Raw genomic sequence first — 25,664 nt, 5'->3', positions numbered from 1 at the left:
CCAGAGGTTGCCAATTCGAATGTCCACTGGTATGGTTCTCAGACAATGGGAAACATCTATATCGGGCAGTAGCGATTCTTATTTTATTTTATTTTTTAAATTTATTGTTAAGTTTATACCCCGCCTTTCATTAAGAAAATCTCAAGGCGGCTCACAATAAAATTTAAAAACGCGATTATAAAAGACACATTAAAATACTGAGCTAAAAAGTATAAAAACAAATCTGATTAAAAATAATAATAATACATTGAAACACAAGCATAAAAACAGTACAAAATATAAGATGCAGCAGTGGAGAGAATCGTATAAAAGCCTGGGTAAAAAGCCACGTTTTGACATGCTTTCTAAAAACTGTGATGGAGACTGAGGAGCGGATATAGGAAGATGCTGAAAGGCATCATCTCGTACTGCATGGGAGATGGCAATGGTAAACTCCTCCTGTATTCTACCAAAGACAACCACAGGGCTCTGTGGGCGCCAGGAGTTGACACTGACTCGACGGCACACTTTACTTTTAATCCTTACAGTGCCCTGTGAGGTTGGATGCTATTAATATTGCCAGATGTGAGAGAAGAGCATCTTGCCTGCTAAGTGGCTTGGTGGCTGGCATAAGAGCCCTGCTGGATCAGTCCCAAGGCCGAAAGAGTCCTGCCTAGCTCATCATTATCTTGCTCATAGTGGCCAGCTGGTTGCTGCTGGGAAGCCTCCAAACAGGAGATGGAAGGCAGATTCTAGGGCTTGACCAATTTTATTTGGATTTAGGAGCCAGCCCAAAAACTCAGGAGCTGAGCAATAGACAATTAACAATAAATAATAATCAGCCTTATTTGTTATCCACCCCATAACAGGTTGTTCTCTGGGTGGTTCACGTTGGAGCTAGCGAGGCTTGTTCTGAACAAACGTTTTATAGGGGATGTGTATTTTTAACCCAAAGAACATGTAGCTCTTGGATTCTAAATTGCTGATTGTCGAGCAAGTGAATACAACATAAAAGAAATGGAGTCGGTTCTGGAAGGATGTGTGATTGTGTTGGTGGGGTAGGGTTCTGTCAGTAATACTCCTTGTTAAGAGAATGCAGCGTGTTCCTATTTTTTGTTTGTGAAATGTTGGAAGGTTTGCATTTATAATCAGTGAACAAGACCTGGGCTGTGAAAACTGAAGGCCAGTCTCCCCCCAGTGTTTCTAAAGAGGTGGAATTCCTGGAACAGCACTGACTGTTTTCAGTATATGTATCTATTGTGGTGAGAGAGGATAGAATCAGAAATGTTAAGTTCACCTTTATTAAGCTGATTGGTTGGCATTGTAATATCTAGCATAGCATAGCAGCTAAATATCACAGGTGGCTGCCTTGGCCTGGAAGCAAGCATTTGGAGTGCCCTCTGCCGGTCAAATGTTTGTCTTGTGAAATCCAGAGAGGACCAAGCCGCAGGATGTGACTTGGCCCTGGTGAACTCAATTTTCTTGGTATCCTGCACATTTGTTTCTGGTGGGTTTTTGTGTGTGTGTTTTTAAGCGGTTCAGTGTGGCAGGAATCTCCATGTAAGATTGGTAGAAATGAATGAGGGAACTTGTGCAAGAGCATTGCTGGAATCAGGCACATCCCAGCATCTCCCACTTCCTCCTTGGTGATAGTTCTTGGGCCCGGGCAGTCTCTTTGGGGCGCTGCTGAGCATTTGGGTTTGCGATGGGTCCTTGTGGATCTTTAGTGTTCCGGCTTTAAATTGGAGGAGAGCTGGCCTTGCAGTAGCGAGCGTGAATGGTCCCCTTTGCTAAGCAGGGCTTGCCTTGGTTTGCATTGGGATGAGCACTGTCTGCTGCAAGATATTCCTCATAAGGGATGGGGCTGAGTTAGCTGGTAGAGCATCTGCATGCAGAAGGTCCTAAATTCGATCATTGGCAGTATCTCCAGGTAGGGATGGGAAAGGCTCCTGCCTGAAACCATGGAAAGCTGCTGCCAGTCAGAGTAGACAATAAATACTGAGCTAGACCAATGGTCTGACTTCGTATAAGGCAGCTTATACTAGTGGGGAAATAACTTGCCTAGCAAGCAAGAGGTTGCCAGTTCGAATCCCCACTGGTATGTTTCCCAGACTATGGGAAGTACCTATATCAGGCAGCAGCAATATAGGAAGGTGCTGAAAGGCATCATCTCACACTGTGCGGTTGTGGGAGGGCAGTAGCCATCAGGTCTTGCTTGTGGGCTTTCTGGAAGCATATTCACTGTTGAGAATAGAGTGTGAAACTCGATGGATCTTGGTCTGACCCAGCATTGCTGATCATAGTTGCTTGTACTCCTTGATATGGAGTGAGGCGTGGGCAGTCCCCTCCCCCCCCCCCTTTAAAATGCCCTGTGGGGAAGAATCTCCCTCCACTGCTCTCCCAAATCCTGCTCTCACATATGCTGGTGTGTGCCTGCAAATCGACAGCTTTAGAAATATATAACGGTTGAATACTCTAAATGAGGCAGATGATGTCAGACCTGTGAAATGGGCAAACGATTTTTATAGGGTGAAAGGACTTGGAAATCCTGGCATTGCTGGCTGGATCCTTCTTGCTCTCCAATTTTATATAATCACTCCTCTGTTCTGGTTATGTAAGCAAGATGCTTCCAGTACTACGGAAGCGAGGTGAAAAGAACTCCTCCTGACTGAACTCTTGATACCACCATGGGAAGAAAGGTGGACAGAATGCTTTAGAACAGGGCTGTACAGCTTCGGCCCTCTGGCTCTCTTTGGACTATAACTCCCACAATCTCTAGCCACAGTGGTTAGTAGTCGGGGATTATGGGAGTTGTAGTCCAAAAATAACTGGAGGGATGAAGTTGTGCAGCCCTGCTTTAGGACCTGCAGGATATTATGTCATTCAACTACAGTACACTTAAAACCAAATGAATGGGGACAGCATCTCCACCAAACTTCTGTCCATCAAATGCAGGGCCAGTTTTGGTGTTGACGAGCCTAATGATGGCTTAAAGTTGGTGTGAGCACCTTTTGCCCGCTCAGTGTGTGACTGGTGGTGTGCAAGCTGGACAAACGCAGTAGGTATGTATATGCAGTTTACCCCCTTCCCCACATTTATATTAGAAATGTGATATAGAGACTGGGAAAATAGGCAGGGCTGGATTTGCATTTGCCCAGACGTTGTGATGCAGGGTCCCAAGGCTCAGTTCTACTGCACCGTATCAGTGTTGGCGCTAGGTGTGTCAGTGTCCAAATAGGTCCATAGTTTTCTGCAGATGCATGCAGCTTGAAGCCATGCTTTGAAAAGTAAAAGCAATATTTTAAGGGGATGGCTGTCATGGCCACTTTTAGGGTACAGGCATTTGCCAGGGCTTGCTGGCCACAGAATATCGGGAGGCAGCACAAATCCTCCCACTCTACCTCTGATCTTCCTGAGGCTCCCATGCAAGGTGAAGGACCCACCCCCAATCTTCTGGGCATGTTAGAGGACCCAGAGAGAACGGGGACAGATATTTCCCTTTTGGGCTGGGGGCAGCTCCCTTCTAGTTCTGTGGCAATATGCTGGGAACAGGAAGGCCCCCAGGCCATGCTGAGAAGTGTGAGACTTCAGTGACTCTCTAAGACTTCGGTGACTCACTGAGAACCCAGAGTTACAGGGAGTGGTGAGGGAAACTACTCTCTCACACCCTGTGGAGATGGTCTCAAGCCTCACACACACTTCACTAGCTGGTTCTAGCCTTTAGGGAGCTGCCATATACAGAGTCAGGCCATTGGCCCATCTAGCTCAGTGACTGGCAGCGGCCGGGGTGCTGTTAGGCACAGACCTGGGGGTTTAGGTCCATGTGCCCAATGGGGGTAGGGAACAGTTTAAAATACATATTGTTAACTGGAGGCCACAAGGCCAAATTCAGTCCCCTGTGGGCTATGAGCTGTTTGCCTGTTTCACCACTGCCAGCCTGGAGGCAACAGAGGTGGTGTATAGAGGAATCGGTGATTGCCAGTCTGGAGTCGGCTACTGTACAAGACCACCTGGAGAATTATAGGCTCCTCAATCCTATTGCCTGATCCTGCTGGGCTGAAAGCTGCAGTACCACCCTCCGGCCAGTAGTGGTGCTGTTTGATTTCCGCCCCCCCCGGACAACCTACCTGCCACCTGACCTGTTATCAAAGATGTGAAGAATCCTTTAAATGTTGTGATTGCTGCTAATAATGCAACATTTAAGTAACGCCTATGAGTAATCCACTTTTTTTTTATTTTTTGCCTGTCCCAGGATTCGTACAGGAAGCAAGTAGTAATTGATGGCGAAACATGCCTCCTGGATATTCTGGATACAGCTGGTCAAGAAGAGTACAGTGCAATGCGGGACCAGTACATGAGGACGGGAGAGGGCTTTTTATGTGTATTTGCTATAAATAACATAAAATCTTTTGAAGACATTCATCATTATAGGTAAGCGACACTCGAGCTAAGCTCCAGGGACTGCTTTTAGGACTGCTGCTACTCTGTAGCCACAGGAAAATGGCTGCCTATAACTTGTTGATTCACTTTGTATTTCTCCTGATGTATGCCTGTAATGTAATCTTAACGTTATCCTCATTCTGTCTATATCGGAGTGAGGGGCTACAACTTTGAGATGCTAGAGTGGACAGAACCATTTCAAGTTGCAGTTGGGAGGAAGTTGCCTTAATATCCCCCATCACTTACAAGGAGTTTTGTAAGTAAAATGACTAGCACATCAGGGGAACATGTTTTGCTGTCTGGCCTGGTCCCTGTTTTGAACTAGTATAGTCCATTCATCCACTTTAGGACTCTGCGGATTTGTTCCCAGCTCCTTCTGCTATGTTTTATTTTGTTTCTCTCCCCCCCCCCCCTTTAAATTTATATACCACCTTACTCCAGAGACTCCAGGCAGTTGAACCACACCTAACGGATGCAACAGTCTGCACTGTTCGGTTGGACAGGATCAAAATTATGCAAGCACCCTTTGCGTCCTTCTCCCTAATGTAGCATTTCTCAAATTTCTGATGGCTGAGACATGTTGATTTTCAGAATTAAAACCGGAGGAGGTGTGCTTCAGTGTTGCACAAACACACCCCAACTGAAAAGGCAAGATTTGCCTACCCTCAAAGACATGTTTCTGTGCAAGCTGCTGTTTAGAGTGCGCTTCTTTGGTAGAAGGAGATCATGCCTGAGCTCATGCAGCTGCAAGGGGCAGGTTTCTCTTGGGGCAGGTAACCTGTCCTACAGCAGGAATGATCAGGACGGTCAGTCACACCTGACAGCGAGATGCAGCACAAATATCTGTCCCCAGTGGAGGCCGATTAATGAACCACGCGGAGATGCTGCAGGCATTCAGCTTGGCGGATGAATACTTCAGGGCTCGTAAGAACCTGATGATTTTTATAATAGAAAGGATTATTATAATTAAGTTATAATACATTATAATTTGTTTGTTGTAGCAGGCAGTTTCTATTGAATCTCTGCAGCAACCCTTCTGAGACTTGTCAGTCATCCCAGTGCTGTGCAAATACATACATCAGGTTTGAGAAGTGCTGTGAATGGACACAGCTGGCTCAGTGGCAAGACCATATAATTAGGGCTGCAGACTCCGACTGACTGGCACCGTGAGCTGTGTAACGGGGTAGCTTTGTTCTTGAGCTGTGCACACCCCAGAATGTCCCCCGTTCAAATTTCCTCTTGGCTATGAGCACACTAGGTGTAAGCCCCTTTGTTCTCGCCTCAGATCCCCAACTGCAATATGGAGGGGATTAATTTTAGCCTGTTGGGATTGGTGAAGTATGCCAACAGCATTAAACCCTCAAAGAGATCTGTATACATGCGAAGTTTCATAACTGGTGGCCTCCCAATTAATAGGTGGGGCATATCACAGACAAAAAGGCTCCAGGCCCTTGAAGGACTAGTGTTTGGGCAGGTGGAAGAAACTGTGTGAGCACTGCAAACATGCCAGCCTGAGGGTTTTGTGTGCAGAAATTCCCTGCTTCACTTCCTGGCATCTCTTATTTTATCAGGCACCCAGCCTGTGTTTGAAACCTCTTTGGATTAAAATTGAAACACGTGGACTGAAACTTTACTCTGAGACGCCTTCTCTGTCATCTATTGTGTCCAAAAGCCATTTCACTCATTACAAAGAATCAGATGAATAGGCAGAAATATGGCCTGTAGCGGCACAATTCGGAATTCTAGAACGACTTTCAGGGATGGAGCCATAGTTCAGTGGTCCAGCATCTGCTTTGCATGCAGAAGGTCTTGGGTTTGGTCCTTGGCAGCATCCCCCGGGAGGTCTGGGAGAGACCCCTGCCTGGAAACTTGGAGAGCTGCTGCCAGTCAGTGTAGACAATACTGAGCTAGATGGACCAGTGGTCTGACTCAGTGGAAGGCAGCTCCTTATATTCCCTATGTTCACTTCAGGTGGAGGTCCTATTTTTGCATGCTCACCGATCTTCCACATGAAAATTCTCCCTCCAGGTAGTCAAGTAGTACTCCAGTCTGTGCTGCTGTACTCGTTTGCTATATGCAAGGAAGGTTTAAAAAATAAATGTGGAGGAGTATCCAGCAATGCAGTCCCCAGATGCGATCTGCAGTGATACAAACCTAAATCTTTTTACCATTCTGCCTCTTATGTAGACTGGATCAGCAAATGTTTGCTAGCTTTGTTCTTTGCTGGCCATCAGCTGCCTTAAATACACGTTAATTAGGAGGTGTTGAGACTAGAATTTGACTACAGTTGTGATTTACATCACACCAGAGTCACCAAGCCCATGATGGGCGCCCCATGTGATTGCTGCAAACCCCTCTCTAACTGATCAGTCAAAAGCAGCCTTTGAGTTATTTTTATCTGGCTGGGTCACAGGATTCATGCCATATGCCTTCAAAAGCCATACAAAGAGATAATGGAAAGGCAGCTCAGTTGTAGTTGTGTAAACTCCCCCCGCCGCCCAAATGTTCTCAGCCAATTACCCAATCTTTTCCCAAGGAAGTTTTCAGGCCAAGGGCTGCGGTCTCGTCTCGCTGCTGCCCTGTGAACATGTCAGAGAGCTACACCCCAAGATGAAAGAGCTGCCACAGCTGTAAGGCAATGGATACCTTAAGGTGGTCTTGGAGTGGATGTGATAAAGCAGAGAGGTCAGCTTGCTAAACTGTCTCACTAGAGTTGAAAATGCAATTTAAAAAACATTTTTTTTTTAAAGCAGAGGGTTGGTTGGAGTCCAAAACTTTTCTGTGGAAGAGTCACCTGTTAAATTTTATTTAGTTAGTTATAGTTCAATTTCAATTTATTGCGGCCGTAGGCCATACAAAAAACATACAAAATAAGAAAGATTAAAAACAAAATATACCAACAATAATATGGTACATAATAATAAACAGTAGCTCCTAAAATTTGGATCTTAAGCAGAATCTTAATAGTTAGTTATAGGAAGATCAAGTAGTAGAATTCATCTGTGCAAACATGTCCCCAAAAGTTCCTGGCTTGCCAGGGCCAGTTAAAAAGGTAGCAGACGTTCATGCATAACTACCCTGTGGCTGCTCATTGCTGGTGCCAGTTGCTAGTGGAAGATGACCTGTCTTTCAGGGAAGGTCTTGTGTATATGAAATTGCTTTATGCCAAGTCTGACCATCAGTTCATCTCGCCCAATATGCTCTACTCCAGGCCTCAGAAAATTTTCTTCTATTCTTTACTGTGAGCCTGCCCAAAAATTTAGGAACCAGACTCCATTTTCAGCATTCAAGGTTTCAGATGTCTGGTTTAGATAGCCTCCCTTCCCCCCCACTCCCTCCTCTGTAGTTTTGTATGTCCATTAGCTTAATCCATCCATGGTTTCCCTTATATTTTATGTGCATCCGTTATGTCTCCATCACTGCGCACTGATGTCTGACTATCCAGCAATGTCTTTTGTTCCATGGTGGAGTTGCCACTTGCTGCCAGCAATGCCCTCTGCTCCGGGGTGTGTGTGTGGACTCCCCGCCTTGCTTACTCCCTCCCGCTCCTGGTTGTATCTGCCTCGGGCAGGCGATAGGGATGTACATGGAACCGGCTGGCCCACTTTGGTTTGAGTCTGGACCGGACTCGAACCTGACCGGACCAGTTTGGTCTGGCACCCCTTAGAACAACCCCGCCACGGTTCAGTCCAGGGGGTGGGTTTGTGAACATTAAAAAAAAAATAAAAAAAAAAATTAGCCCCTTCGGGGGGCTTCCTCTAGGCCATGGGGTGTGTGTGTCTGCGAAAGTTCCCCCTCCCCCCGCTGGCCTCGCTCATCACTGCTGCGGCCCGTTCGTGATGGAGCTGAACTTCCAGTGTAACAGTTCGGCCTCCTCAATTTGGTGCGGCCATTTTTAAAAAGTGGTCTGCTAAACAAAGCAAATAGCTGAAAGGCTGGTATCTTTCCTTCTTTCTTGTTCTTTAAAACAAATCCCTCTCTTCTCTCTCATTTAAAATGTAGCGCTACTGATTCTACAAAAATTGCCTTGCGCTGAAGTGGTCTCTCCTCTCTTTCCCAGGGAGCAAATAAAAAGAGTGAAAGATTCTGAAGATGTCCCCATGGTGCTAGTAGGGAACAAATGTGACCTGCCTTCCAGAACTGTAGACACAAAACAAGCTCAGGACTTAGCAAGAAGTTACGGAATCCCTTTCATCGAAACCTCTGCAAAAACGAGACAGGTAACGTGGGGTGCGGGTGTGTATGGCAGCCTAATCCTCTCGCAAGATTCTTGACTTCAGCAACGAAAGAGCTCTTGCCTCTCTCTCAAGAGAAAGCCATTCTGGGTGGTAGTTGAGATTAAATTGAGTGCGAGATGATGAGCAGAGACAGGTCCCAGGGTTGGCTTTCTTTCTTTCTTTCTTTCTTTCTTTCTTTCTTTCTTTCTTTCTTTCTTTCTTTCTTTCTTTCTTTCTTTCTTTCTTTCTTCCTTCCTTCCTCTGAAAGTCAGTTTGTTTAACTTAGAATCTTTATGCAGTGACTTTTCTCCCAGAGGCCCGGGCTATGGAGACTGGAAAATGGTCTCTGGACTGTACCACTTCTGGTGGTGGATTGCTCGATTGAATATTTTCCCATATGAAAAATTCTTCTTGCATATAGAAGGAGGGGTGGGGTGGAGGGAGCAGGTTATCTGTCGCATTCTCTCTGACACGCTAGCTTTCTGTGATGTTGTTCTCCCCCTCCTGGGGAGGAAATGGTTAGATATCCTACCCTCATCACTATCACCTGTAGGATGAGATGGTGCAGTCCAGAAGGTTTTGCCACCTCCATGTGCTGTTCATACAGACGGCACCTCACAGCTGTTTTGTGAGGCCTGAGTTAAACACTGCAGTAAGCCACAGGTAAAGCTCCTGTCTTGGGAGTAAATGGCTCCGGTCTTCTTTAAATGCGCACACTGTGTGTTCTGGGCTTTTACATACATGTGTGTGTCTTCAGATTTCTCCTCTTGAAACTGTAGACAGTACATAGGAAGATGCTTTATACTGAGTCATACCATTGGTCTGTCTAGCTCAGTATTGTCTACCCTGACTGGCAGCCGCTTTCTAGGGTTTCAAGCAGGAGTCTTTTTTCCAGCCCTCCCTGGAGATGCCGCCAGGGTTTGAACCGGAGACCACCTGCATGCAAGCAGCTGCTCTATCACAGACCTATGGCCCCATTCCATATGGGGAATATCTTGCTACAGACAGTGCTTGCATGTAGTCACCCATCCAAATGCAAACCAAGATAAGCCCTGCTTAGCAAAGGGGACAATTCATGCTCATTCCTGCAAGAGCAGCTCTCCACTCCTAATAATAGTAATGCCACTGCATTTTTTAATCATGTCAATGTTCTAATGGTTTTAGATTGTAAACCGCCCAGTGCATTTTTGTATGGGGTGGTATAGAAATGTACCAGATTGTAAATAAATGAATGTGGCTGTTACCATCCCAGTTATACACATCTGAATCTCAGCCCTAAGAACAGAAATTGGAACAAGATTTATGTGTGCACAATCCAGTCCCACCAGTGTAAAATGTCTTTACCACCAGTGCCAAAAATGGTGCTTTAGGTTCCCCTCTAAGTCGCCTTTACAACATCTGAAATAATTTGGATTAAAAGCTCTGACTCAAACACCCTGTAGTTTTGAGGTAGTGTTCTTTAAAAGACAAAAACTGCTCAAGTAATTGTCTGGCATGAATTGATATGAGCATCTGGTGTATTCCAATTGGTAGGACGTCACAACCGCAGCTCTGTCTGAGTTATTTTTGGTAATTCTTGCTGCTGTGAAAATTATCTGATAAATTTCTACCCAGCTGCGAAGAGAATAGATTGTAGGGGGGATAACTTTTTAGATTTAGCAATGTCATTGAGCAAGCCTAAGAACCAGCTGAGCTAAGACTGTCTGCATGACATCTCTTAATGTTGGCTGTTCATATGATAGGGAGGTAAAAAAATGGAATAGGTTTGTGAGAGAGAGGAATCAAGTGCCTTTTTGGTAGCTATTTTGTTTTCACTTGCCAGGCTTTGTAATTACCTGACCTTGATACGGAAATTATTTTCATTTCTCTTCCTGTGCTCGTTCTTACTGAAGCTATTTTTATCCAGAGTGTGTTCAACTGGATTATTTGGGGAATGTGTCCAAGGCTGTGTGTGTACACTGCATGAATAGAGAATTTGGTCTCTGGAACAGAACTTGAAAGGAGGGCTGAGATTTTTAGAGAAATTGCAGCTGATAAAACTCATTTGACTAAACTGACTGATTAAATTTACATATGGCCAAAACGATAGTATAGAAGAGAAAATCTTATTTTCTTTTTTTGATGGCCTATATTGCAGGTGGTTCGTCTTGAAAGAGGTATTCCTATGCAACGTTGAAAGGGAAAAAATTGTTCTAAGATGGTGCCTGTCATCTGCTGTTTTTAAACATGCATTAAAAATTGAGTTGGCCCACTACCATGCTTTGCACAACTTGCTCTGAATTCAGAATTTCAGTTTTGTTTGCAGTGCAGAAAACAGCCCTGAATAAATTCCTTGTAGTATCTAGCCTCTGTCCTCTCCCACCCCACACACGGCCATTGCTGTGGGGCTTGACTTAAAACTCTGCTTGCTCAAAACGTGTTACTTGATTTTGCTCGGTAATGAAATCATTGCTTTGCTCTTCTAGAACGTGTGACTTCCCCACCCTGCCTTTACTGACTCTCCTTTGGGCCTTTTTAAAGAGCTACACCAAACATTTCATCTCCCAGTTTCAAATACTGCTTCGCTAACTCAGTTGTACAAGGGTGAAGTTGCTTGTGATGAACACAAGCAAGAGAGATTCCAATGGATGCAGGAAATGGTTGAATTGAACACAACATGTGTTTTCTACTGGCTGTAATGTGTTAGAAATTCTCTTTTGTTTTCCCAAAAGGTGCAACCCACCCCCAATGTCTACAGTAGCTTCACTTGAACATAGAATATTAGTAGCTCATTTTGGAGCTTAAGCACAAGAAGTATTGTAAACAATGACACCCCGAGGGTCTGTCAGAATGCACTGGGAACCCTGTTGAGTTAATTCCAATGGGTGTAGGAAATAGGTGAACTGTTCTCCTCTGTATTTTGTGGTACTGCTTTCCATTTTAGCCAAGAATTCTGTATACAACCAGTGATCTTTGGAGATGCTAGAGAGTGGTTTGTTAGCCGAAAGGTGCAGAGGATACAGCCATTAGGTTAGTCCAGGCCTGCTCAATTTTGTCCCCCCAGCTGTTCTTGGACTACAGCTCTCATAGTCCCCAGCCACAGTGGCCAGTAACTCGGTACAGTGGTCCCTCGACTTACGAACTACTCGACATCCGAATTTTTCGACTTACGAAAGGAAAAAGTGGCCGCACGCTTACGAATTTTTCGACATCCAAATGGAAAACCGCCTCTTTGCCCCCGCCAGAGGCCGTATTTTACAGAATAACGGGGCGCTGGAAACCAGCTCCCCCCCCGCCGCCCCCCCCCGCCGCGAGCAGATTAAGCCCAAAACTACTGCTACCACTGCCGCCGCCGTCGCCCGCCAGCCCTCCCTTCCTCCCAGCCGCCTGCCCGCCCGAGTCCTCACCCGATGATGCCGTTGAAAACAAAGAGAGGAGCTACTGAACAGAGCTCCTCTCTCTATGAAGTCCTGCCGGCTACTGAAGCTTTGCGCGTGCGCATGCGCGCGCCACAAAGGACGCCGATCGCCGGAGGCCCGGTCTACCAGGCCTTTTCCCAGTGGGTAGACCGGGCCTCCAGCGATCGGCGTCCTTTGCGGCGTGCACATGCGCGCGCGCAAAGCTTCAGTAGCCGGCAGGACTTCATAGAGAGAGGAGCTCTGTTCGGTAGCTCTTCTCTTTGTTTTCAACGGCATCATCGGGTGAGGACTCGGGCGGGCAGGCGGCTGGGAGGGAGGGAGGGCTGGCGGGCGACGGCAGTGGTAGCAGTAATTTTGGGCTTAATCTGCTTGCGGCGGGGGGGCGGCGGCGGGGGCGGCTGGCTTCCAGCGCCCCGTTATTCTGTAAAATACGGCCTCTGGCGGGGGCAAAGAGGTGGGAGGGGTAAGCAAGCCCTTCCCGCCCTAAAAGGAAGGCCCCCCTTCGGTGCCGGTCCGGACTGTTCCGGACCGTGCACATCCCTAGCATTTTGCATGCCTTTAAAGTGCACTTGATAAAGGGTTTTGCACATAAAACTGGGTGTCTGGGTCTTTTTCCTAGGCTCTGGAATGAATTAATCCGTTTCCAATGCATTCCTATGGGAAACCGCTTTTCGACTTAAGAACTTTTTGACCTACGAATGGGCATTCGGAACGGATTAACTTCGTAAGTCGAGGGACCACTGTATTATGGGAGTTGTAGGTGCAGCAGGGAAGTAACTTGCCTAGGGAGCAAGAGGTTGCCAGTTCGAATCCCTGCTGGTATGTTTCCCAGACTATGGGAAACACCCATATCGGGCAGCAGCGATATAGGAAGATGTTGAAAGGCATTATCTCAGACTGTGCAGGAAGAGGCAATGGTAAACCCTTCCTGTATTCTACCAAAGAAAACCACATGGCTCTGTGTTCTCCAGAAGTCGACACCAACTCAGCGGCACAGCTTTACTTTAGGCCAACATCTGCAGGAGGGCTGAAGCCGACCACCCTGGGTTAGACGCAAGTTTTTTGAAGCTTAGTATCCTGTCTCCAGCAGAAGCTAGTTCTTGAGATCTTGGTTACTTACTTGTAATCCTCTCCCACTCTTTCTAACATCTAGAAACACTCTCTGCATGAGAATGAATGTTGTGGGCATCCTGCCAAAAACCCATCGAAGATGCTATTCCTGAAATTGTCTAATCCTTTAAGGGGAAAACCAAACACACATAAAACCTCATTTAGGGCATGCTTAACATAATGTTCCTCATTGCTTAGTGATGGTTGAGCAATAAGGAGCAGGCCCTGAGATCATATACTCTTTCCAGCTCTTTTTTCGTGGAGCACAATTTCCCACCCATCCCTCTCCAACCTTTATACTTGAGCACCTATATTGGTAGAAATGTTGGCTAAGGCTAACACTGTGTTCATCACATGTACAATCTGTGTCCTGTGTACGTACATAGAGATCTGTATGCACATAGTTATTCGCACACTATCTTTAAGGCACATAGAGTAGCAGACGTCCCATCAATACCCAGGTTCACTTTTTAAAATGAATACATGTGCTGTCATTCACACAAGCATGTACATTTGTTCAGATCCCTGTTTGTGTGTGCAACATAATGTCTGAATAGAGTTCAGGAAACCCTTTGGAAGGCGGGTTTGATCCCAAAAGGGAGCCTGGTTAGCTTGAATTGTGATTGATGTCACTGCTGGCATAATGTTTAACAATGGTGAAAGCCAGTAAAGGAAACTTCATAAGAAAGGGGCATTGGAAGGCACGGAGTCTGGTTCTCCATAGGTCAAAAGTTTTATTTCATTTAATCTCTGCCAATCTAGTTGTTTGCTAGAGCAAAACAACACTTTCTATTCATGTTTCGAAGGTGCTATCATGAGTTGTGATGTACAGTAGCTGGACTTGAGTGGAGCTGGCCCATTTAAAAGGCAACTAGGCCCAATATCCTGATCATATTTGTTACTCCCCCGCCCCATGCAACTAAATCTGGGAGCCCAAGCAGCAGCAACAGAGGGGTGATTAGACACATCTTTTTTTCTTTTCTTGGCTGAGCATATGTAAGCCCCTGAGCATGCCTGAAGATGCTCTTTGAATCCTGGCCCACATCTCTCCCAGCATGGCTAGGAGGCTGCTGTTCTTCAGTCTGAGCCTGCATTTCAGGTGTCTTGAGTCTAAACCCCAGAGATCATTGACTTCTGTGGCTCTGAAATTGCACGTGGTACAGCAGTGCTGCTAACTGTAGCACCAGAGCACTGAGTTCTCCCTCTCTCCCCTTCAATTTAGGGAGGCTTATTCCATGTTGTGCATTTCCTTCTGGGCAGCAGCCGGTGATGAGATACGGAGGTGGGGAAACCTGCAGCATAATGACACTGGAGATTCTAAATGTTGCACAGGGGGGAGAACTCTTCTCAAGTAATGGGCAGTTCTAGCCTGTGTCTTGTACATGGCAATGCAGCTCCACTTCTGTGTTTATTTTTGACATGGTAACTTCTTCAACAGGATGATATTAAAATGGCACTTTTGCATGGTCACCTTAAGTGGTGCAGCGGGAAAATGCTTGACTAACCAGCAGAAGGTTGCCGGTTCGAATCCCCGCTGGTATGTTTCCCAGACAATGGGAAACACCTGTATCGGGGAGCAGCGATATAGAAAGATGCTGAAAGGCATCATTTCATACTGCACGGGAGAAGGCAATGGGAAACCCTTCCTGAATTCTACCCAAAGAAAACCACAGGGCTCTGTGGGCGCCAGGAGTTGAAATCGACTTGATGGCACACTTTACCTTTTTGCATGCTTGGGTGAAAGAGCCCCCAAGTGGAGAAAACTGGAAATTATTGTGATGGGAGAGTGTAGGATAATGTGGATTTGAGAGATCTAGAACATAAGAGCAGCCCTGCTGGATCAGGCCCAAGGCCCATCTAGTCCAGCATCCTGTTTCCCACAGTGGCATACCAGATGCCTCTGGGAAGCCCTCAGGCAAGCATTGAGGGCATGCCCTCTCTCTTGCTGTTGCTCCCCTGCAACTGGTATTCAGAGGCATCTTGCCTCTGAGATGGGAGGCCTATAGTCCTCAGACTAGTAGCCACTGATATGGCTACTATGACCATGTCCTCCATCTAGTGTGGGGTTAGGCAGTTTTGACTCCAGTGAATTGCAGCTGGGATGATGGGAGTTGTAGTTCAACAGCAGTTGGAGAGCAAAGGTTGCCTATCCTGATAGATTTTCAGGTAGAACATTTTGGGATGCTGGAGGACTAGATGGAAAGGGGGAGGCAGAAATGCATTGCACTGAGCAGTTGGCTAACAGATGGGAGATACAGGAGTCTGCAACGGACAGAACGGTAGGTAGGGCTTTTCTGCTTAGACGGCTTTCTTGTACATAAACATATCTCCTCTGTTTTCTGTAAGTGGTTTGGCTGCTCTGTGGTTTTTACAATGTGGTGCTTTGAATTTAAAATTTGGTAAGGGTTATTTGCCTTGTAGCTTTGAGAATCTATTTTTAGGGGACGAAAAGGTGGGATTTAAAAAGGCAAAATATGTGCAGCTGGTATCAGGATGAAAGAGGGTTGATTTCAATTCCTGTGACAGTGTGAGAGAATTCTAATCTCCATTGATGAATGAGGATGGAATAATTTGCTAGTATTCTGTGCCTGCACATCCCTGCCCACTTTCACCACTGATCTGGGAACATGTGGCATAAGCTTCCCAAAAAGCTTGTCAAGTTCGTCTGCATATGCTTTTTGTGGATTAGTGCTGTTGAAATCAAGAACTGGGCACCAGTACCAGGAATAGCTGGCATGCAGGTGTGGGGTGAGGCCATGTTGAGTGGCAAAGTGTCAGGCATAACCACAACGCTGATCTGTATTGCCTGGTCAGATAATGTTGGGAAGAACAACTTAAGATATCAAAGTGTCAAGTAATTGGGATGGGAAAGAATACATAGTCTGTGGCACGGGGTGCTTTTATAGCCAAAAATCAGGAAATGAGGTCTGCTGCTTGACTCTGTGTAGAGTACAGGGCAACAGAAAACCTTGCATCCTTGTCTGTAAGAAGCTCTCTAGAAATCCAACCTGATGAATGAATTTCATCCATTCTTGTGGAATTGCACTTCACTGTGGAGAGCAGCAAGCCACATAATGGCACAGCAGGGAAGTTAACTTGCTTAGGGAGCCAGAGGTTGCTGGTTCGAATCACCGCTGATATGTTTTCCAGACTATGGGAAACACCTATATCAGGGAGCAGCAATATAGGAAGATGCTGAAAGGTGTCATCTCATACTGTGTGGGAGATGGCAATGGCAAACCCCTCCTGTATTCTACCAAAGATGACCACAGGGCTCTGTGGGCACCAGGAGTTGTCACTGTCTTGATGGCACGACTATGGAAAGCAGCATCAGAATCTTTACCAGATGGTTTTTTAAAGATTCAGAACCAGTTTGGCATAAAAACCACTGGTATAGAGCTAGATAAAGAAACTGGAAGTATTTTATATTTTGAACATATGAAGGTGCCACTTAGGGAGTCAAACCAACTGTCTTCCCAGCCTTGCATTGTCTACTTTGACTGGCAGCTGCTCTCCAAGTTCTCAAGAGTCTGTTCCTTACCTGATTGCCTGATCTTTTTAATTGGAGATGAAGTGCCAGGGACAGAATCTGGGATCCTTCTCCATGCAAAGCATGGGCTCTACCCCGAGACATGGGCTCTCCAGGATCTATTTTTTTTCCTGTTCACAGTTTCATATGTTATCTGCTGCCTCCTGCTTCTCTGTGTGCCTTGATGGAGAATTTGAAGCAGAAGAGAGGCAGAGGGAAGTGGTATCGCACAGGTTTTCTGGGTGGCAGTTCCAGGCATGAGGGGTAGCAAGAGAGAACTGGTGGGGTTGTTTGAGGAACCATAAGGATTTGGGGTGGTTGAGGATGGTGGAGTTGGAGGAACACAGGCCGGGAGCAGGAATATATTTGGGATAAGATGAGATGGGGAAGGCCATGGAAAGCTCTGGACAACATTTCTGCTGAATCCCGGAGTGTGTAGGAAGCGTAATGCATAATCAACTTGTGGAATTCTCTGCCACAAGATGTGGTGACAGCCAACAACCTGGATGGCTTTAAGAGGGGTTTGGATCACTTCATGGAGGAGAGGTCTGTCAATGGCTACTAGTTGGAGGGCTAAAGGCTACCTCCATCCTGAAAGGCAGGATGCCTCTGCAATACCAGTTGCAGGGGAGTAATGGCAGGAGAGAGGGCACGCCCTCAACTCCTGCCTGTGGCTTCCAGCAGCATCTGGTGGGCCACTGTGCGAAACAGGATGCTGGACTAGACGGGCTTCCTTGGGCCTGATCCAGCAGGGCTGTTCTTATGTTCAACAGCAGGAGTCTGCCAAAAACGGTGGCCCCTTTAGCTGTGACCTTTCCCATGTGATGCCCATGGGCAATCAGTTTCTGATCTCCAGAGCATCTTCTCACTGCTGTAAGGGTAGCGCATGTGTATGTTTAAAGTTAATACTGCAGTGCTATGCTAACAAAGCTCCAAAAGACAAGGCAAAACTTCGACTATGTATTGAATAGGTTCTTATGATGATCTTAACGTAAATGCCTCCCCTTGGTAACTGGCTCTTTAAAAACCTTCCTCCAGATCTTCCTGCTTCTCTTCGTGGTGAATGGCTTTGCCTGAAACATCTCCTCTTGAGTAGTTCTTTGGCTTCTCTGGTGGTGGTGCTGATCATGATATCTTTCTCCATCTGTGCATATTGCTAATTGCGGCTCTTGGTGATTGGGATGGACACACAGGGCCCAGTTACCTGGAAATGGTTCTTGTCAGGGGCCTTCCATTGAGGTGAGATGATTGGTGTACAAGAGCATAGTAAATGGGAGTGTTTCCCCCTCTCCCCTCCAGATTTCTTGGGGGTGGCAGTTGGAAAGGAGGCATTCTTAGGTATTGTGTCCATTAAGGAAAATGAAGCAATGGTTTGCATAGCAAGGTTTCTCAAACTTGACTCCTCGGATATTGTTGGACTACAGCTCCCATCATACAGCCACAATGACTGGGGGGGGGGGGAATGGGAGTTGTAGTCCAACAACTTCTGGGGACCCAAGTTCAAGAAACCCCATTGCATAGCAGTCAAAGTAGGTCAGCTTAATCAGTGTATTACTGTCCTCTCGATTTTGAAGGAAATCTTCTTTACCCTTGTTTGTAAAATAGGGGTAAGAATGATCCAACTTGGTTTTTCAAATGACATTCTGGGGTTCCTTAAAAAAAAAAAAAGTGCTTCCTAAAAGATGGCTTGGCCTACTGCTGCAAATGATCCTCTGCAATTTGCAGCCAAAGGGGAGTATTGGGTGTATTTTCGGGCCCACTCAGTATTCATGCAGTGCTTGGGTGAGGCACAACATGAACTTTATGTGTGCCTGAGAACATGTCCCAGAATCTTAGGCAATGCACTGGGGTTCCTTGGCAGATGATGCAATGTGGAAAGGAATCTCTGAAAGGAGAGAATCTGAAAACCACTGATGTAGCTCATAACATGTCTGTGAGGCTAGAGATACGTTTCGACCTGCTCTGGATGCTGGGAAACAGGTTCACCTTCTAAAGGTGTACATCTTCTAAAGAGCTATGAATCTAGAGTATGAATCCAGATCCTTAAAAATAATGGGGGATACAGATTATACCTAGAGTCTCTCCCCACATGAGGTTCAGTACTCTTCCCCCAGCTGTTTTTCTCCAAGTACAGTTGCTAATTTCAGCTTGCTTCTGCCAACTGGGGCCTCTTTTCACCATCCTGGTTCCCTAGCTGACTTTTAAAGGAGTTGTTTTTATAATGCAGAGAGTGGAGGATGCTTTTTATACATTGGTGCGAGAGATCCATCAGTACAGACTGAGAAAAATCAGCACAGAAGAAAAGACTCCCGGGTGCGTGAAAATTAAAAAATGCCTTTTAATGTAACAGGGTAAGTTTGTTTTCGTTTAAGAAAAAAAAAGCGCGTTTTGGGGGGAAAATCTGATCGCCAATAAGAATCCAATCGAACTTGCAACTTCTCTGTGGTGATTCCAGTAATTTCAAAATGATTGTAAGTACGAGTCGAATTATTGTATTGCAAGCATTCTCCTGTAACTATATAGACTCACGCCCTAACTCAGGAAGTGCTTGCAGGAGGAAATAGCGCCATTGCAAAGCTGTTGTGTTAACTACTTGCACTAAGCTTGGAGATTGCATTGCGGATTAGTGTTGCGCTGCCACAGGCATTCTTGTGTGTGCACAACAGTTGCGCAACTGTGGCCTGCCTCATCTGCCTTAAAAGGGACTCTGTGTAAGAGCTCAGTGCTGCAAATCCTCTCTTTTTACACAACTATGCTATCTTCTTGAACTTCCTTTTTATACAAGTGGATGCCAGCCATAGCATTTGCTCTGTGGTTTCAGTAGTGGGGGGAAAAATACTACACTGTTCTTTGGGATCTGTTTCTCTTCTTCCTCCCCCTCGCCACTTACCTTCTGGGCAAAATAACTTCATGAAGGTCATGACACCCAGTTTGCCTGGCAAGGTTGCTTTCCAGAATATACAAGCTCTCCTATGCATGATAGTTGAGTTGGCATCTTGGAAAACATGCCCGGGAGGTCTGGAACTTGGCCCTGATGAGCTGATTTCTTCTTACTGTCTTACAATAAAAAATAAAAAATACACTTTCTGTTAATCGATATTTATTGGTGCACCCACACCACAACTTGGTTTCCCTGTGAAAGTGGTATTGCTGGAATTCCCCCATGGCTGTGGGTGCTGTTTTTTCCAGTTTAAATGGCTGCTCAGCCAATATTAAATGACTAGCATTCATGAATCATTGGCTGCAGTGTTTAGTTTTTGGTTCTTCTGGTAGACAGCAGTTACAAAATAATTTAAATTTCTTCTCTTGGGGCCATTTTGCATAGGCGTCCATGTCCCTTAATGGCTTTGTTGCATATTAACATTGACTCCTGGCTGCATGTGGGAGCAGTCTCCATTGACACACTGTATTTCAGGCATTGCAGAATTCTCTGACCAGTGCTTTGATCTCCGATGGCTCTTTTGCGAACAGAAGAGATCACTAGATGCCGGAGTCATCAAACTATGAGTATACATGTATGGATTCATCTGGTGGTTGATGGTTTTTGGTCCAGTTATGTTGAGACTGGACTCCAGAGTATGGGTGTGCAGAACCGGTTCGATCGTCAGCTGGTCTGCCGTGAACTGGATTGGTTCGATTGCAAACCGGACCGACGTTCAGGAAAGGGGGCCGGTCTCAGATCAAACCGAAGTGAATTTGTTCGATGGTTTGAGCGCCCAAGCATACTGACCTGTCCCACTCCATCATGGCCAGTGGGAGTGGTGGGGAGGAGGGAAGGCTCACCTGATCATCCAGATCTTCTGCTGCCTCCATTAGATCTGAGCTAAATGAGAAGGTGCTTACTGGCATTACTGCCACACCTGGAAGCTGCCTGCAGCAGCAGCACCCCCCCCCCAAGCATCCTGTGTGGCGGTGGCGCAGCTCTGCCACTCACCTGGCCTCCGCAGATTAAGAGCCCTCCAAAACACGGAACCAGCCCTGCCTAAGTGCACAAGTGAACTAGAAATGTAAACAGTTCTCAAACTGAATACATAAAGTAAGTGCACACTGTGCTAGGAAGCTGCCTTATACTGAGTCAGACCACTGGTCCATCTAGCCCAGTACTGTCTACCCTGACTGGCAGTACCTCTTCAGAGTTTCAGGCAGGGGTCTTGCTTTAGTTTAGATTTGTTTTAGTTTAGATTTGATTTCTATACTGCCCTTCCAAAAATGGCTCAGGGCGGTTTACATAGAGAAATAATAAATAAATAAGATGGCTCCCCGTCCCCAAAGGGCTCACAATCTAAAGAGAAACACAAGATAGACACCAGCAACAGTCACTGGAGGTCCTGTGCTGGGGGTGGATAGGGCCAGTTACTCTCCCCCTGCTAAATGAAGAGAATCACTACATTAAAAGGTGCCTCTTTGCCAAGTTAGCAGGGGTTATTTATTTATCCCAGACCTACCTGGAGATGCCACCAGGGATTGAACCTGGGACCTTCTGCATGCAAAGCAGATGCTCTACCACTGAGCTATGGCTTCATCCCTTAGTGGAAAACTGATTTCAATAACAAAAAAATGCAAGGCTGGTAAGCTCTAACTCTTTTAATAAACTGAGGCTGTTCTCACACACAGCCTAAACCAGACTAGGGGGTTAGGCTTCGTATGAGAACCGCCTAGCCCAGCTTTTAAGTTCAGCTGTTAGCCGAGGATAAGGGAGCAAGCACTCCCTTCACCCAGGCTTGCTGCTTGTGTGCGAGCCAGGCTGCTTCCAGTCCGGCCACACACAGAGACAGCCGCCTATAGCTCCTGTCTTCTGGGGGAATCCCCCAATGCATTGCGCAGTGCATTGTGGGATCCCCGGCCTCTGGAGCTGCACACTGTAGCATGCATTGCTGCTCGTCTGGGAGCACGGCCCGAGCTCCCAGAGACATACCAGCCCTGGTCTGAGGGAGACGGTGAGTGGAACCCGCCTGCTGCCTCACCCGCTTGTGTGAACGACCTCACTGTATTTGTATCACGTGAGCCATAAGATGCTGTCTTATGCACACTTGGTTGCAAGTAAGGCTCACTGAATTCTATGAGACTGACTTCTGAGTATGCGAGCAAAGGTTTAGACTGCCAGTAATACAGTATTGTACACTTTCAAGGGAGGACAAATGTAGCTTCATAACCTATTGGCTAAGACATTGCCTGGGAAGATAAATGCTATTAATCTTCCTCATCAAGGCAATGGGCTGTCCCTTTGTGTTCTGATGTGGTCATCCATGTTCCAGATAGCTGAAGACGGGAACAAACTGAAAAGAAGGGCTCTTTTGATGGCCAGATAAATGGAACAGCCATTGTAGGGAGGAAGTGGGTTCGTTTGGCCTAAGAAATCTCTTTGAGATAAGATCAGGTGGCGAAGAGGCAAATGTAGAGCTGTTTAAGCTGAAGAACATGAATACCAGAACAAATTTGTACAAGCATGCCTGCTATCATTTGTTAGAACCAGACCTTGATGCGCTAAGGCTGCAGTCTTGTGCACATTTACCTGGGATTATATCCCATTGAATTCAGTAGACTTGTGAGTTATTCTGATATGCATAAATTGCACACATGACGATTGGATGGTGCTAGTTTTTGATTGGGTGGTGGGTTCATGGAACCTTGAAGCTTTTTGCCTCCCTTATTTATAATCATTTGAAGCATCAGAGATAGGGTATTGGCATTGGAGAATTTTGTGGAACAGGATAATGGGGAGGTGTACTTAATGGGAAGGTTTTAGTGGCACAACGGATTTATTATATTAGAAAATCAAATGAACTGGTGGAACTCTGGTTTTGATGTTTGGGGTGGGAGTGCCTTTTTCTAAAGAATGAGTTTCCTTTTATTTGCTTGTTTGACCCAAAGGTGGTAGTCGTGTTCTAGGGATGTGCAAACCGGTCTGATATTGAACTGGTTTGCACTCAAACCAGGCTGGTTTGGATATACAACCTCGAACCAAACCAGACCTGGTTTTGTCTGAGTTCGAGCCAAAACTCTTGGGCCAGTTTGGCCTGGTTTGAGGGGGGCGTTACAAGAGTGGTAAAAAATGAATTACCACCAGTGATGGCTGCTGCGGCTGCGTGGAGGTCTGCCGTGGCTCCCCCCCCCCCCGTTCTCCTGGGGCTGTTTCAGGCCTGTTTCATCTCTCTGCGTGCATGCAGTGGCTATTTTCACAGGCCATTGGCGTGACCACTTGTTTACTGTTGCTTACCACTCTTGTAATGCCCCCGCCACACTCGAACTGGGCCCAAACTGGTTCTAATTTGAACCGAACCTGGCCTGGCTCAGGGTGGGTGCTAAATGAAACATGCCTGGTCTGAATCCGATTCGGATTCAAACCAAACTGGGCAAATCAGTTTTGTGCACATCCCTGTCATGCTCTTTGCCTTACAATTTGTTCATACTTGTTTTTTGGAACAAGTATAGCACACTTTGGAAGTAGCTCTTGAGAAGACAAGGCTCAAACCAGGGGAAGTAGAAAAGAAGCAAGCAAGAAAATAAATAAATAAATAAATAAACAAATACTAAAACAAGGGAGAGGCAACAAGGTAAGTTTGTTAGGGCTAGTCTTTTCTAGGGTTTGATTTCCAGCTGGCTAGGCATTTGTTTTTGACAGGGCAGTTTAAGTTTCACTTGTGCCTAGAGCGGGGCTGCTCAACTTAGGCCATCTTGCAGATGTTGGCCTACAACTCCCATAATCTCTGGCTATTGACCACTGTGGCTGGGGATTATGGGAATTGTAGTCAAAAAACAGCTGGGTGGCCAAAGTTGAGCAGGCCTGGCCTAGAGAGACAGTGGTGGGGATTAGCCTCAGGTGAGCCGCACAGCTTGTGGGATGGGCTACATTCCTGAGGTGGCTCAGTTTGGAAGCAATTCTTGATAAGACAAGGCTCAGAGAAGGGGAGATTTGTGAACAGGAGTGTGCTAACAGATATAAAAGGAGTTTTGTGTGGAGTTTAGCGGGGAAGTGTGCGGGGAGGCACACAAGTGGACTCCCTTTATCACAAAGGAGACACCCAGCATGAGGAGTAGGTGAGTGCTACTCCCCTTTTGTAACTGTCTTGGAAGACAGTGCTTAAAACCTTTTTATTATTTGACAACTGGAGCTAAGGCCTAGCTTTCTAGTAAACCAGTTCTATATATTCTAAATAGCCAATACAACCAGTTATGAAGGTAGAATGCCAGCAGGGGAGGAGATTCTTCCCAGTGTATTGCTCTGAGTATTGCATATATGACTGTCTGCCTGAGGGGTAGAAGTTGTGGGTGTGCACTCAATGCAAAGAGCTCCTGACAGTTGGGGAACAGGTTTGTTCCCTTGAAGCCAAGGTGGCTGACCTGGAGCAGCTCAGGGAGGCAGAGAGGTATGTGGGTGAGACTCTCAGGGATGCAATAGAGGCACCCCACTCAGTGGCCCTTCTAACTTTTTTCATCTCTGTGCGGAATGAGTTTTGTTCTGGGCCGGATCTAAAATGAACTGAGCGGACATCCAAAAACTTGTGAGCGTCTACACACCTTAGAGGGAACAGTGATCCCACTCCCAGGCCAAGGGCTCCTCTGTCATGGAGTATGAAGGTCTCAGGGAAGGAGGACATCCATCTGAGGAAGAGGAGAATGCTCTCTTAGAAGGGACCCCTTCCTTGGCTGATCCACCCATATCCTCTCACACAGAGGATACTCTGTGGGTTGGGGGCCTCCTAGAAGTGGGCAATTTGATCGTTAGGGGCATAGAGAGATGGGTTTGTGACCCATGTGTAGACTGCATGGTGACTTGCCTGCCTTATGCAAATGTTGCGGACATCATGCAATGTCTAGATAGGCTGTGCTGGGGAGGAGATAGCTGAGGAGCATGTCGGCACCAACGATGTTAGGAAATGCAGTCGGGAGGTCCTGGAAGCCAACTTTAGGCTGCTAAATTGCGTACTGAAGTCCAGGATCCCCAGGGTAGCATTCTCAGAAGACAGATCTGTTCCACACGCAGGGCCAGCAAGACAGATGGAGAGGAGAGGTCTCAATACATGGATGAGACGGTGGTGCAGGGAGGAGGGGTTTAGATTTGTTAGTTACTGGGATACATTTTGGGGCAATCGATGCCTTTACAAAAGGGGTGGACTCCACTTGAACCAAGATGGAACCTGACTGCTGGTGCTTACAATCAGAAAGGTCGCAGAATAGCTTTGAAAATGATGCCTGGGGGATTGACGACAGGAACTGGTGCTGTCTGGTTCAGCAAGCAAAACCCCTTAAGGTGCAAGGGTGTAAGTCTTTCAGATAAACCAGAAGAGGGCAGAGTAGAACCAGGAGTATAGCAGACAAACACATGACAGCTGGTCAAAAAGATAAGGTTAACTTTATAACCTTTAAAGGCCAAATGCTGGTAAAGGTTAAATGATAGTAAGGGAGATGGCACACACCAATGCCAGGTAAGAGACTCGGCCTATAGGTGTTTTATATACCAATGCCAGAAGCCTCTGAGCCAAAATGGGCAAGCTGAAAGGCTTGGTTGCTAACAAAAACATAGATATATAGTGGGCATAACCTGGTGGAATGGTGAGAACCAATGGGACACTGTTATTCCTGGATACAAACTCTACAGAAAGGATAGGAAGGGGTGAAATGGGGGTGGAATAGCACTGTTTATTAAAGGAATCCTCCACAGAATCATTATGGGTGACAATATGAAGAGTGAAAGGAAATGTGTTGCTAGGAACATGTTGTCGCCCTCTGGTTCAAAATGCTGAGGGTGGCCTGGAGTTGGAGAAGCACTTTAAAACTTTTTGTTTTAACTGTTTTACTTTTTGTTTTTATTTTGTTGTAAACCGCCCAGAGACATAGGTTTTGGGCGGTACTGATTGGTTGAGCTCTGGAGTTCACCAGCCTGTCAGTCAAGACAAGGGTTCACTTCCTGTTAACTCTTTAGGGGGAGGGGAGGCTGGTCACTACATGGGGTCTGAGCTGTCAGTGACTTACCAGGAGAGAGAACTTGGG

General features: G+C 46.2%; 1 protein-coding gene and 1 non-coding gene across 5 annotated transcripts in view; one reads left to right on the top strand and one right to left on the bottom strand.

Annotated features, from left to right (window-relative positions):
* Window positions 1-25,664, top strand: part of KRAS (KRAS proto-oncogene, GTPase) — a 56,625-nt gene that overhangs the window by 24,505 nt on the left and 6,456 nt on the right. For 2 of the 4 annotated variants that reach the window (XM_053251434.1, XM_053251437.1), the window contains exons 3-5: window positions 4,232-4,410; window positions 8,480-8,639; window positions 18,901-19,024. In XM_053251434.1, coding sequence (XP_053107409.1) covers window positions 4,232-4,410; window positions 8,480-8,639; window positions 18,901-19,020 — 459 coding nt within the window. In that variant the 3' untranslated portion in view covers window positions 19,021-19,024. The remainder of the gene's footprint in view (window positions 1-4,231; window positions 4,411-8,479; window positions 8,640-18,900; window positions 19,025-25,664) is intronic. The other 2 variants (XM_053251436.1, XM_053251435.1) reach the window with 2 other exon arrangements.
* On the bottom strand, window positions 21,123-21,197 carry TRNAA-UGC (transfer RNA alanine (anticodon UGC)). The gene has a single exon. It is a non-coding gene; the product is annotated as a tRNA-Ala (tRNA).

The sequence above is a fragment of the Hemicordylus capensis genome, chromosome 5 (assembly GCF_027244095.1).
Source record: "Hemicordylus capensis ecotype Gifberg chromosome 5, rHemCap1.1.pri, whole genome shotgun sequence".
Lineage (NCBI taxonomy): Eukaryota > Metazoa > Chordata > Lepidosauria > Squamata > Cordylidae > Hemicordylus > Hemicordylus capensis.
This window is presented reverse-complemented; position numbering and strand designations above follow the sequence as displayed.